The sequence below is a fragment of the Mus musculus genome, chromosome 4, assembly GCF_000001635.26.
Source record: "Mus musculus strain C57BL/6J chromosome 4, GRCm38.p6 C57BL/6J".
Taxonomy (NCBI): Eukaryota; Metazoa; Chordata; class Mammalia; order Rodentia; family Muridae; genus Mus; species Mus musculus.
In genome coordinates, this window is record NC_000070.6 from 65,286,641 (window position 1) to 65,301,577 (window position 14,937).

The window sequence follows — 14,937 nt, forward strand, 5'->3', positions numbered from 1 at the left end:
CATGAACAGCCAGCCATTTTAACCCTTAGACTAGAAGGCTTCCTGAAGTCTAAATATGGAAGTGAATTTTCAGTCTGATATTAGGAAAAATAAAATGCTGTATCCTCCTCCAACCCTGAAAAGACCAAAGTGAATATGCTTGCTAACCAAATCACATTTGTTGTGTGTCTAGTAACCAATCTTTAAAAAAATCTCTATTTAAATTTTCTTTAGTGCCATATTTATGGATTCATTAATATAATTTTTAGTCACACTTGGTTTCTTTTTCCAATACTCAATTTTATTACATTAGGAGCCCACCAGATGATCATGTCTCTTGACAATCTATAACTACAGGTATGTTGGTAAGCAACAAACCTTTATGTCTTATCTTACTTAACTGAACTACGAGCCCTTATATGAGCAGCTAATCATTTCTTTTCTCCTGAGCCCTTAGCACCTACCACTGCATCTTTGTATCTTTGAATCTAGTTTATGTGTGGAGTCTGTGGTATTTATTTATCTGTGATGGACTTATTAATTTATTTGTAATTTTATTGTTTGAAAGTTTCACATACATACACACCAATGTTTGATCATTTCACCTGCATTTCCCTCTTTTATTTCCCTACTCTCTCACTGGTCAAACAAGTCCTCTCTTATATTATGTATTTTCTTTTCCTTCTCACAGAATATAATGACGGTAACTTGCATAGATGTCGGGGGGTGGGGGGTTATTTACTTGACCATGGACATTTTGCCAGTGTGATACACGAAAGAAAATGACACTTTTTCTACCAGCTTCCATTAATTTCCCACAGTCCTTTAGTGAGGGATAGGGTTACACAAGCTTTTCTTCTGCATATGGTAGCAATGGAAGGTCCAGTATCTATCATGCAGGGATTGTGAAGGTAACCACAGCTGCAGTAAGCTTATAAATCCAATGGCTGTGCCATATCCAGAAGTCAGTCGTGCAGTACTGCTCCCCAAATTTTTCCTTTTTCCACTGACTCTTCTATAATGTGCCCTGAACTTCAAATAGGATGCTTAAGATGCCAGTTCAGCTCAGAACATCCAATATTTGTTTATTCTCTGCATATTGACCAGTTGTAAGTCTCTGCATCAACCAATACCCAATGCAAAAACAAAACAAAACAAAACAAAACAAAACAAAAACTTTCCCTGATGAGGACTGAGAACATTACTAGCCTAGTAGTATAAAAATAAATATTTATAAGGCAATTTGATACCATTTTACCATTATAGCAAAATAACAGTAGTATTTTTTTTCTATAGATTTTCTCCTGTGGCCTATAGTTCTATCCTCTGGTTCCTGACAGGTACAGTAACAGGCATGAATTTCTTCCTGTGGAATAGGCATCCAATCATGAAGTGGTTACCCCTATAATAGTCATGCCACTCTTGAATCAGGCTTGTTTCACTAAGTATTATGTCCTCCTGGTTCACTTTTATTGAAGGTGGCCGGGTTTTCTCCTTCTTAAAAGGTAAATAACATTCTATTAGATGTATATACCACAATTTTTATACATCAGTTGATAGGCATGTAGGTTGTTACAACATTTCATCCATTAGAAATAATTCTTCAATGGATATAGGAATGGGAACTACAAAACAATTGAGCTCCAGAGAAGTGCTACTTTTTCTCTCTCTGACAACATAAAGCCTAGATGCTACCAGGATAACTAGAACATCCTTACTATCTTCCACAACATAGTGAAAGATGGAAGATATGACAACAGGTCTTCTTCATACTAGTGTGAATCAGGAATCAAGTGTTACTATGGTCAGTTACTTGACATCTCCAGAGTGAGATAGCCAATAACAAACACAATGGTTAAACTTTGCTCTGTAAATTAGAATGTCAGAGGAAGAACAGAATGGCTCCTCATTAGATGTCAGAGATATAAAAACTGGATTGGGCAAGGGATATTGAGAGAGATTGGAAAATATATAGAGCCAGTCACACTGGAGAAAGTGGAGGGATGGTGATGATGAGTGAGACAGAGATGTATAGAGTGGTGGTAGAGAGAACTTAAGAGTCCATGAAGGTGTGCAAAGTATGTGTATCTCAACAATTTATTCACTAAAATCTTCATTGTTCAGTAAGTCTTTGTATAGTTGGACTTGCTTTTTTTGGAAGGAGCAAAAAAAGTGCCTGGATAAAAAGAAAACACTCCCACAACATCAGTGTTCATTCAACCTTATGCTTCTATAGGGCTCTCTGTTGTTCAATACAGGTGAGCCTGTCATGCCTGTATCTCTGCATCTTCAGTTTAGATTGCTGAACAGGTAAATTTGTGCAATTCCCATAAAAGCAGGGGGTCCTTAAGAATTTGCGTCTCCTTTTCTCTCCACCTCCCCAGGAGCATAAATGATTTCATGATCAACTGAGAGCTTTGGGCAAAATTCAACTGGTTTTGTTTGTTCCTTTCTGATTTGGTTTGACTGTCTTGATTGGGATTACAGCCAGTCTGAAAGAAACACACAACTAAATAGGAAAACAAGAGAACAAAATAACAACACCATGTTCCTCTAAGAACCTGTCTACTCCTGATAAAGCTGAAGAGATAAGAGGAAATCATATTTAAGTAATAAGAAGGTTTTGTTCATGTTGGCCAGTTCTCTGAGCATGGATGCTTTAGATGAAGAGATAAGACCCCCAGCTCTGAGCTCAGAGTTATGCTCCACCACACTCTGTGGGGAGACAGGCAGCTAAGAATGCAAGGAGAGTGCATTCCAAATGATACATGTCGAATTGTTGGCCAGGCTTTTAAATGCCATAGATAGTTTATGCAAAGGCTCACACTGTTCTAACTCGGGGAACAGACTACCGGCTGCTCTGCCTAAGCCTAGTCCCAGTTGTTTTGAGAAAAATAAATAAGCTGAAAAATGTCTACTAGACTGTGAAAGTGGCTATGCTTTATCTTCAGCATCTGTGTCTAATTCTGGACACTGGGATAGGTGATTCTTGGCACCTTTGTACTTTCTAAAAATCCCCTGTGATATTTAAGAAACCAATATTGTATTCCCAGGTCTCACTGATTCTCAGATCCAGCAAGGAAATTTGGCAATTGATGGTTTTAATACTTTCTGATATTTATAAAACAATCAAATCCTTTTCTTACATGAAATATTATAAGACACTAGAAGACAAAAGGTTCACTCAGTTGATATAAAGTTGACATCCTGGCCAACAACAAGGTGTTGAGAATTATGGGGAGACAGTTTTGTGTCTATGACTAATCCAACATTCAAATGCACAAGATCTAGTGAAGTTCATAGAGGCAGGAGTTATTTCTACTTTCTCCCTTTTGTTTTTGAGCCAACATTCACTAGAAGTAGGTCTATTTAGTCTAAAGCCTGCTACTGAACTTTCTGGGTGGTATCTGATGTTTGTTAATGCTATGCAAGTGGTTTATCTTTCTCTGAGATTTCCAGAATGGATTGATGAGGATAGTAACATGAAGGGAAACTGAGTGTAGTGTGCACATAGCTTTCTCCATTTTCTTTACAACCTCAAATATGAACATACCCCATGATTTTCATTAAAAGATAGAAGCAAAATAAAAATAAAAATAAAAAACAAAAAAATATAGAAGCATTTAGTGCTTGCCACTGTCAGTTACTGTGCAAGATGTGTTTTGTCTGAACATTTTTTATTGTACCATTTCTGTAAATCGAACAGATGCTTGATATTGTCTTCTTAAATTTCTTCCTTTATTTTGTTATTTTTGTTCCTTGATATTTACACATGTATATAATGTATTCTGATTACTCTTACCCCTGGCTCTCTTATCTCCCTCCTGCCAACACCAACCATCCCTCCTTCCTATATACTCTTTTCTTATATCCATGTCTTTGGTTTTGTGGACCTGAATTTAACCAGGGCTGATTGTACAATTACATCTATGAAGCATTTGAACTATCTTTCGGTACCTAGTGGTTTCATCAGTGATTATGTTAACTGAATGCAAGAACCATCCTTCTCTCAGAACTTACCAGTGACCAATATGATATTAAAGAGCAGGAGGGACCAATGATATCCTCGTCCATCCACAATGAACTGTGGAAGACCTAGTCATGTGTACATCCAGTGCAGGTATTCAAAGCTGTTTTCATAACTGAAGATGCCAGTTTGCAGCTATTCTCCCTGTCTTGGGGGGGGGGTCTCACATCTTTTTCTACATCCAATTCTGTATGTTCCCTGAGCCTTACGGGTTATATGGTATATATGTGTCTTCTTTAGACATGTGCAATCAACCAAAGACTTGACATTTTCTGAGAGCCTCTAGAAATGATGACTATACCAAGATATGGTGGAGAGAGGGACAGTTGAAATTGAGCATCTGTATAGGTTTTTGGCATGTTAAAAGGAAGCTTTGATGATGCTCAGGTAAAGAAGTGTTCTATTTTATCAGAAGAATATGACCTAGTCCAGTTCTCTGGAGGCACTGTACTAGAGCACATTATTAAAGGAAGTTCATACTGATAGTTTTATGTCTATTTTCCATGGCTTTAAAGGCTAATATTTTGGGGATTGTATTCATTGGGTTTGAAAAAACAATGAACATCTATGTGATGTAATTCATGCTGGAACTGGTTCTGCTTCAGTTTTCTAACTGGCTATGTTCACAAGTACAGACTTCTTCTAAGCACAGCCTTGGAGAGTTTTACTTTCCTTTTAATTCCTTTTTTTTTTTTTTTTGGACAGGGTTTCTCTGTGTAGTCCTGGTTGTCCTGGAACTCATTCTGTAGACCAGGCTGGCCTCGAACTCAGAAATCTGCCTCCCAAGTGCTGGGATTAAAGGCATGTACCACCACTGCCCAGCCCCTTTTAATTTCTAATGGAAATGAAATAATAATATAAACCAAAGCAGTGATGTTTGTCAGTTATACGCATCACATAACAGGTGTGAGCACTACCTGAATTGATCCTTGTGTGAATCTCGTCTTTCTTTCTTCTTTCTTCTTTCTGTAAAATAACCTACTACAGATAAGATTCCACACATTTTCCTCCTCTTCCTTGATACCATTGCAGCTGCCACCTTAGAATTCAGTACATGCTTTCTCTTGATATGTACAGTCCATACTAACTACTGGCTTCATACAGAGCTTTTAACATGTGCTTTTAACAAATATGTTACAATTTGCTTAGACATTTATGTGTCATTTCTCTTTCCCACTGTTTGTTGCCATTGGCACATGTTGGTGTCATTTAATTCACCACTAATCTTTTATTTTGATTGGTCTGGGCTCGCCAAAATCTAGTTAATTCATCTTAATATTCTGTTGCTCTGTTTAATTCAATTATTCATATGAATATTTCCCACTTTTGTACCCTTTTCCCAGGAGATGGACACAAAGACTATCTTCAGTTTTGTGGTACCAGATATGTATATGCATATATGTACAAATATTAAAGAACTGAATACATTTGATTTTTAAGAACTATTCATTTTGCTCTTTGTTTTATTTACTTATTATGTGTGTGGGGTTTAGTTTGATAGACACTAGATTGTCTTGCTCTTCATTCTCACAGCTGTTAAGATCTTCTGAACTTTCTAGTTCAACTTTACTTCCCAAATTATTAGACTATGACCTGGAGGTGTAATATAGCAGACCCAAGTGCACACAGAAGTTTTGTGAGAGGAGTTATTGCAGATCAGAGGAAAAGTGTTAATTCAGGATAATCTTCTGCCAATCATCTGCTCAATCTCTACAGGTCCATTGTTCTCCCCTTTCCCCATTCTGAACTTTGGTCAGTTTACAGTTGCACACATATTAGAGATTACTGGATTGATATTTGCATGGCATGTCTGCTGTCCATCTTAGTTTGATGTGCATTTGTTCCCTAGTGCTTGATAAGTAGTTTTTTTTTTTCATTACATAGCATTTGAGTGGATCAGATGACTCAGTTTGGATGACAGTTGGGTATGTAAGAAACTCTACTAATTAGAAAAAACCTGCCCATGTATACATTCTTCTTGATAATTGTAACACTTTAGTATTAGCATCAGTGGGAGAAAGGGGACAGTGGAGTATAGGGAAGAGAGGAGGAAGAGAAAGGAGGGAGAGGGAGAGGGAGAGAGAGAGGGAAAGAGAGAGGGAGAGGGGAGGGAGAGGAAGAGGAAGAGGAAGAGTTCCGTGGAACTAATTTTTCTTGATAGTACAGAAGCCAGAGTTCACACTCTCAATACTTTCCTGTCACTGTGGATCTCTGAGCACAATATTCAGAGTCACTTACAATACTCCACATGGCTTTGAGAATTCAGTAAAAGCAATCTCATAGCTTTCCTTTTTGCAGCTTTCCTTGAGCTTTCTGATTGCTAGGTAATTTGTAACAACTTAGGACTCTGTCTATTTTCTTTTGAGCCTTCCCTTATAAATTTTCTGCCTACAATGCCTTCCATGACCAGATTCAAAATCAACTCCTTCAGGATTTGTTCCCGTGAGAATGTCCCTGTCACTGTGCCACTAAAATATGTCATGTATCCTTTCTTTTCCAGCACTGGAAATTATTTCAACAATAGAGTGTGAGCTTCTGGAGCAGATTCAATCTTTGCATTCCTGCTTTCTCTTCCACTACCACCCAAGCACATGGATGGTAAAGGTTCATTAACTTTTACTGAATTCTCAGCACCCTTGAAAACTCTATCTTTTCCTCCATCTTTTTTCCAGGTGTGTCGAACCAAGGTGATAGATCTCAGTGAAGGCATTTCCCAGCATGCTTGGTATCCTTGCACCATTACTTACCCATACTACCATCTGCCTCAGACCACATTCTGGCTCCAGGTAAGCCCTGATCTTCAGAGGCATTGTGTAGAGATCTTGCCTCAGGGAAGTTCTGACCACTATGATGACTTTTTTTCTTGAGATGCTCTTTCCACTCTTCAAGACTGTCAATTTTTAAAGACAGGAAACCAAAACTTGTTCATGGGATGCTTCCTACAACCAAATCCCATAATCATTCATAGACTACTCCATTCAATGCTTATATTGCAAAGAATTTGAAATCTTCCTATTATTTATTATTCAAAGCTTTTAAAAAATAATCTTTTCCTTCATGGGATCTATAGTGACCCACAGAAAGAATTGAACATTTGACTCTTTGTAGCTCAGTAAATGCTTGGTCACTTGCTGGACAGCAACCTTCACATCTTTGTGTGGTTTCATCTTCTTGGCTACAGACTGTGAATTGTGTTTGCTTTCATTTAGGCATCACTGACATACTTTAAGCACCGTGCTTCACAGAATTTTCAGGACCATGCCTTATTTGGCTTTATCATGTTGGGACCTAGTAAACAGAGCAGTGGTGAGAAGTAATGGGTAATAAACCTGTAATGCGATTGGTGTCCATGTGTAATTTCACTATGTACTATCCATGTGCTAGACACTAGATTCCCTTTGTCTTGATAGAACTTGACAGTGACCCTATGAGCCATTTTCTTTAATCAGCTATTTAAAAATGAAGAAACTCAGTTAGGCTCAGAATGTTCCAGGCATTTACCAGCATCATACACAAAAAAGCCAGAGCAGAACTGAGTGTGGATCAAGGTTTCTGGCCTGGGATTCCCACAGGGATCCCCTGTCTCCTCTTTTCCCAGTGAAGGAACAGGTTGAAACACAGCAAGATTCCTCTTTGCCCTACTCTAATGTGATTGTGTTTCTACCATGTGGCTGGGTAAATGAATGACTATCTCATGTCTTCTCTTTTTCAGACATATTTCTCTCAGCCAATGGTTGCTGCAGCTGTAATTATTCACCTGGTGACTGATGGGACATACTATGGGGACCAAAAGCAAGAGACCATCAGTGTGCAGTTGCTTGATACCAAAGATCAAAGCCATGATCTAGGCAAGCATACTATACTGGGCTTGGTTCACCCTAGGGTCCCTCTTTCCACATGTGGTTGCCTCCTCCAAGCCCCCTTTAAGAAAGATCTTCTCCTTCCCCTTCCTTTCCCTTGCCTCTTTTCTATATGGAGTTCTGGTTGCCTTAATAAACAGGTCTTGGTATAGCCAGAGAAACATAAATTTGATAAATATGAAGATATGGACTTAGTGACAAAACTTGAATTTCATTGGCTTGCTTTGCTACACACCTTTAAACTTAGGCATCCACAGAATCCTTAAAGGACTCTGGGAAGGAGACTGAGAAAGTCCATTTCCCTGCCATATGTCATCATCTGAAACCCATTGCAAGGCACTGGGAGACGCCAGGACACATAGCAAACCAGGAGTGAGAAAAGTCAGATTTTAGAATCCTATCTTTTCTACCAGATGTCTCTGAAAATCTCAATAATAGTTGTATACTCAGCACATTTCCCAGGGGATATACATGTGGAAACAGATATTATAAAACTTTCAATTAGCTTTGGGGTTTGAAAACTAAGTGAGAAGTCAGGCCCTGTCCGCTGGGCATGAGGGGTGTTCACTTGTCTTGTGGGGATCTCTGCAAACATCTGGGGAGACAGAAAAACAACTTGTACAGACTGGAAGAAAATCCAGTTCAACATGACTCAGTACACAGTGTTGGTTCAATCTTCTAGTGTCTAAAACCAAGCACTTTATTTAGGCATATTTTAATACCATACAATTTGGATAAAAACGGTTTCCAGGTATAACACAACCCCCTAGGCACAATTGCGTGGAATCCCTTCTCAAACAAATGTTATTTCTTTCATGAAGATAAGTTCTGGAGATGGGCCTACATGCATTATCTTGTGGGTCTAGGAGAGGGGTGTTCTCTGGCCTCAGTCATACAGATAGCATAGAAGTCATTTAGGTTAGTAGCCACCTCTGGTCCTGCTTGTGGGAGCTTTGGGGAACCAGGTATGAGCTGGCCCCACAGAAGGCACAAAGATTACCTAGACTATTAGCAACCTTCATTCCCAGCCTTCTGGATGTAGAACAGGTTGCACATCTCTTCTTTTGAACAGACAATACTGCACATTTAACATCTCTGCTTTCCCTAGTGGTATCTGTGAGGTCAAGGACCATTTTGCTCCCAATAATGCACCACCTGAACACATTCATTCTTGTCTTGATATCAGTAGAGGAATGATTCTAAAATTAAGACTCAAAGTTTGAACCCCATATTCATTGATAACTCACTTTGTAAATATGAACAATTTTATTGATATTGATACCTGCTCAAAGGCTGGTAGGTACTCTTGGATTGAAAGGTGTACCATATGGTTAGGTGGGACATTACCTGTCACTTCTGTGACCATTTCTAGTATAAAACTTGGCACTAACCACACCCTATTCTCTGCAAGTGTTTGGAATTCCGGGTGTGTCCTGGAGCTGGCACTTCAAAGCTGTTTGCACATCATTGTGTAGAAGAACCCATTTCAAAACTGCAGAAGCAAGCAGACAAAGGGTCAGTTCAGGGTCAAATATAAGCCAAAGAAGCAAGAACTTTATTGTTGTGTTTACATGTTTGTTTATTTGGTAGCTTTAAAGGCAAAGGGAAAACATATCTTGAAGAAAGAGAAAGAAAAATCTCTTAGGACTTCTCTAGATTCCTGGGAAGTTTCCTGAACTTACAAGCAAATATTTTCATAGTTATTCTGGCACTGCAAAGGGTGAGGAGCAGACAGTGGAAATGTCAGGCTGCCCAAAAGCTCCTTGGATCCCATTGTTGTTATCTAAGGCTTCTCCGGCTCCCTGTCTCTCCCCATCGGATCGTCCTGTTCTTTGTCCAGACTACTGAGCAGAGGCTTAGTGTCACTGAGAGTGTAAAGCAGATAAAGGACACCTGATGGGCCCAGGACTTCCTCCACCCATAAGGAGAGCTCTCCCATCTGTCAGCACATGTTCAAAACCACATTACTTTTACAATGTAGAGATGAAGGTTTAGGAACTTGCTAGAATTCCATCACCAGCATGCAGCTAAACACTGAAGCCTGTTTTTGGCCCGACTCCATCCCACCTGCCAAATCTACTCCTTACTCTGTGGAATCCATGTGTCGTTTTCTCTGCTACCATCCGTCCTTTCCTAAACCCGAGAAAAGAACAATAAAACATGAAAGGACTCTCATCTCAGACAAATTTGGGTTCTACATGTCTTTTGTGCTGCAACCATGCTGTGCTTGTTCATGGACCCCAGTTTCCATCCTTGAAGATTGGGCAGAGGTCCTTCCCACCCAGGGTTGCTCACAGGTCTACTGATTAGCCGTAACAGTGAGCTTTTGACTCTGGGAAAGGCTTGCTCTTACAAATTATTTCTCCCATCTTTATGAGAGCCCAGGCAAGCAGCATGAACACCGAAGGCTCAAACCTTCAAGTCCCTGTAGCAACGTGGGAGGGAGGGAGGGAGAGCCATAGATGAGGGTGGCCATTTGGGGGAGGGAGAGACTGTGAGCATTAGGTGAAGGAAAGCTTAGGGGCCAGGGAGGCAGGGGGATTGGAAAGATTTGGAAGCACGGAAAAAAGGCAGACAAAGAAACTTTCAATCAAACTCAAAATCCTCACTGGCCGCCCAATGGTGCTTTTGTGGAGTGACATGAAAGGGTCTTGGGGCTTCGGGAAGAGCCCGTTGGGGAGGGCGTGACTGGCCTTGAGTAATGAGCCTGGCCCCTCGGCCCTCTGTCTCCTCTGACAGGCCTCCATGTCTTGAGCTGCAGAAACAATCCCCTGATTATCCCTGTGGTCCATGACCTCAGCCAGCCCTTCTACCACAGCCAGGCGGTACATGTGAGCTTCAGTTCGCCCCTGGTCGCCATCTCGGGGGTGGCCCTCCGCTCTTTCGACAACTTTGACCCCGTCACCCTGAGCAGCTGCCAGAGAGGAGAGACCTACAGCCCTGCTGAGCAGAGGTAAGCAACCAGGGCCTCCTCACCCTGGATCATTTGTACTAAGTGGAGACAGAGAGTCTGAACAGGCGCTGCTGCTGCTCTTACATTCTACCTGTTTCTCCAGTCTCCGTTCTCTGACTTCTGGTCAGCTTGTCCTTAAAGATCGAGAGGACCAAAAATCTTTGAATGTTGGAGTGAACTACTAGAAAGTATAAAGGAACCCTCTTTCCACCTGTCCTGCAGCTACTGAGTTGATGGTAGGATACAAAGTGAACTAGACATAGCAATTTTCTGCACTCGGCTGCATCATGACCATCTGAAAAATGACAGGGCAGATATATTAACTCTTGGTTCTTAGTATTCTATTTTGATGGTGTAGACATAGTAGGTGACATGATCCTCTTCAGTTACAGATGATGTGACTGCCAGTAGCTTCATTCCAGTTCACTGTGTATTTTAATGAGTGAAACTCCCTTATCTTCTGCAGGCCTAGCGCCTGGTATTTCCCCAGCAGTGGAGGAGTTTGTGTTTTTACTTCATCACATCAATTAGTGCCTTTGATCTAGTATCTGTTAATGCTGTTCAGCTCTTGCTGTCAAAGGACAGTACTTATTTGAAAGAATGAGTTTGGGGAATATGCTAATCTTGGGGTTGAATCTCCACATTATTGATTCTCAGATGCATGTCCTTGCATGAGTCACTTCACTTTTTAGAGTCTCAGTTTCCTATTTAGGAAGATGTAGATGATGACATCTACCCATAGGTGTAATTGTGAGGCTCAAGCTCTACACTGTAGGTGAAAATGACCTTGCAGGATACTTACTGTGCAAAGTTAATGTATCTGTGAGGACTCTTATCAACAGTCAACTTCCACCCACAATGGTGATGCCTCTGTGTGAAGAAATCTGTCTATTTCTCTTAAAAGGCAGAAGTGGAGAAACCTCAGAGATGATCTAGGGCAAAGAACATATTCAAACTTAGTGTCACCATCTAGGGTTCTGGGGCCCTATAAAGGGAAGTGATCCAGTGTTGATTAGTGTCTCTCATGTTTGTTTAATAAGAACCAGAGGGAGAGTTGGTGTGTTGGTGGCCTCTGCAGAGTGAAGCCCTCTATGTAGCCATTCTGCCCTGCCCCGTACACCTGGGGGCAGAGAAAGGGAAGAGAACTGGTGATGGGAGGGGGACACTAGCCTTTCCCACGCCCCTGCTCCCATAGAGGACACAAAAGGTGGTTGCAAAATCCACATTGTTTTGCACCCACAGTCTCCAGCTTCTGTTGTGCAAAGTGTGTCGCAATCTCTGCGATGGAAGAGCTCCTTAAATATCCCTCATTGTCATATTTCATCCTAACAGCACTTCTTTATCCCCAGCTCTCCAGCCTCTATAAAAATAAGTTAATTCTCGGGACCCAGGAAAACAATGTCGATGGAAAAATGCAAATCCATTGGATCTTTTTCACAGTGTGTTCCCATCTCCAGCCACTTCTCTGTACCATCCACTAGCTGACCAAAGCTAGCACAGGCTTCTCAGAGCTCTTAGTTAATGATTCCTGTGTGCTGAGCAATCAGTGTTTACGCTCTGAAACAAATCAGTCGATATATGACTTCACAGTTCTTTAGTGGTAGAGAAACACGGATCTGGGACAAAACATCATCCTGTCTGCTTCATGTGACTGTGGACTGGAGTCACCCCCAATTCTCCAAGCCTCCATTTCTCTTTAAGAGATGTTGATGAATAGTATATTTTCTGTAGCTCATTCCAGGTTTCACAGCCTGCAATTCCAAGAGCTAGGAAAAGTAAGAAAAGAGAGGAAGGAACAAACTTCTGTTAAGCCCATGATAAGTGCATTACTTTATTTAATCCTCACACCTGGTTTGGGACAGTATGACTCAGAGAAAGAGACAGCCAGTGAGTCGATGAAGAGTAGGCAGTAAGTGGAACAACCCCTACCCAATGCATCGAGGACATGAATGGGAGAAGAGGAATCTTTAGGACTTGTTATGTGTGAGCATTCACCCTTCTTTGGTTATGGGCTGCAGAAGCAGCCAGGAAGGCTTTGGCTTATTGGGCCCTGCACTTGGACCAGGCTGCACAGAGGGCTGAGGCTGCAAAGCTGCAGGATCCTTCTGAATGCCCCAGTGGGGAAAGGACAGCAGCTGTTCTTGGGGAGCTGCAGAGGCATTGATAAAAACAGGCAGGACTCTACAGTCATGCAAATGTAGTAAAACAACTCAGAAGACAAGAAAAAGAAAGATAAGCAACAACATGTACAAAGGTCTGGGATATGGTCCTTTATTCTTGAAATTGGCAAGTCAGAGAGGTCCATATCATAGGTTTTTACAGCAGATACTCCAATTGGCTCTCCTTGGACCAGTCCACTTTACTCTAGGCTGTTTTCCTGGCAGGAAAAGGCACTTTTCCCTCCCATCCAGGCACTTTTCTCTCCTCCCTCCAGCCTTTGCTCTTCTCCCTCCCACTTTCCTATACAGAGAGCTCGATGACATCCAGTGAGTTACCTTGAAAGAAGCAGTGCTACAGCAAAATCAATCTAGATGATGTTTTCTGATCTGGATTCAAGGGTTCCTAGCACCAGGACATTATTGTGCATGGATCCAGAGCCCTCCTCCACCAATAGGATCAGACTTCAAGTTAGAGTTCCAGTTGTGGAATTCAGTGCTATCTACTTGGAGAATGATGCACAAATGGGAAAGCATAGGGATGGAGTAGAAGGCTAAAGGCTTCTTTAAGGAGAAAGACTATAGTCATGACAAGAGGCTCCAGTGTCTGTCTCTACATAGTCCATCTTCTTTTCCTTTTCTTTCCCCTCCTACATTGTTTTCTCTCTCTCTCTCTCTCTCTCTCTCTCTCTCTCTCTCTCTCTCTCTCTCTCTCCCCATCCATCAGCCAGCCAGTCATATACCCATCCATCCAACCATCCATCCATCCATCCATCCATCCATCCATCCATCCATCCATGTACTCTGCGTTTTTTAATGAAAACCAAAAACTATATTATAAATTTCAGTAGGCTATGTATTTAAACAGTTATTTCCCTGGGCAGGAAAAGGAGGTCCTATAAGGCTAACTTCTTTCTGTCTCTCCCAAATGACGTGAAGAGTTGGTGCCCAGGTTACGTTTCCTCTCATTTTCCAGTTTTGACCATATGGCCATCCATCTGTTGTTGTGATGGTGGTGACTGTCATTTAATGACGCAATTATAGCTAAGCAGAAGGCCATAGGAGTTAAGAGAGGACTTAAAGAGCAGAGCCAGAAGAAAAGTCATTTTCAGCCCTTTAATACCAACTTTGTCCTGGCTGGGAGATTTGCCTAGGTGTCAGGCATTAGGTGTGGGATTTGCACTTCAGTTCTCTATGTGGAAGGAAGGGAAGCTAAAAGATTGCTGAGGTGTCACAAATGGTTCTGGCCTCATGAAGATCTTGAACATATAAGTAAATAGACACAGGAGCATGTGGGCACATGTAAACACACACACACACACACACATACACACACACACACACACACACACAGAGAGAGAGAGAGAGAGAGAGAGAGAGAGAGAGAGAGAGAGATATCGTCTTTGCCTCAGTGTGAGAACTTGCTACATAAACCTTTTCAGCCACCCACAACCATATTCTTCCTTCAGAGAACTAACTTTCTTTCATTCCTTCTTTTTTATTGACCATCCATCACTAGTGTTAAATTTTCCTCTTAAAAATCAAAGGCTTTTGTTTCATATTCTTTAGTTTTGGATTTTAGAAATGAATCACATCTGTATTGTGGTAAGGTATGAGAGACAGTCAGTCATCTTTCCTCTGCTGTGTATGTATACAATCTTTCTAGATAGTGGGATAGAACTGGAAACAACAAGACCTCAAGGAATATAGGGGTTGATGTCTATTGGAACTCTGTCCAGGCTAAAGTGCCTTTAGGTAAGCAACTCCAAATGTGTATTCTCAAATGGGAATAGTGTTACCTCAAGGAGTCCTTGTGCAGTTGTGGAGATGTTATAGTGAGAGTCAGTGGCTAATGCCTGGCATTTCTAACTTCATTTCCTCTTCTGTCTTTTTTCTTTGCAAGTCTACAAGCCATGTGCAGAATGTTTTACTTCCAAAGTACATTCTAAGAAAATATTGGTC

General features: G+C 41.0%; 1 protein-coding gene across 1 annotated transcript in view; it reads left to right on the forward strand.

Moving 5' to 3' along the window:
* The window catches only part of Pappa (pregnancy-associated plasma protein A), a 233,336-nt gene that overhangs the window by 162,467 nt on the left and 55,932 nt on the right, over positions 1-14,937 (forward strand). Inside the window, exons 11-13 of the mRNA NM_021362.1 lie at positions 6,679-6,792; positions 7,719-7,854; positions 10,606-10,819. Coding sequence (NP_067337.1) covers positions 6,679-6,792; positions 7,719-7,854; positions 10,606-10,819 — 464 coding nt within the window. The remainder of the gene's footprint in view (positions 1-6,678; positions 6,793-7,718; positions 7,855-10,605; positions 10,820-14,937) is intronic.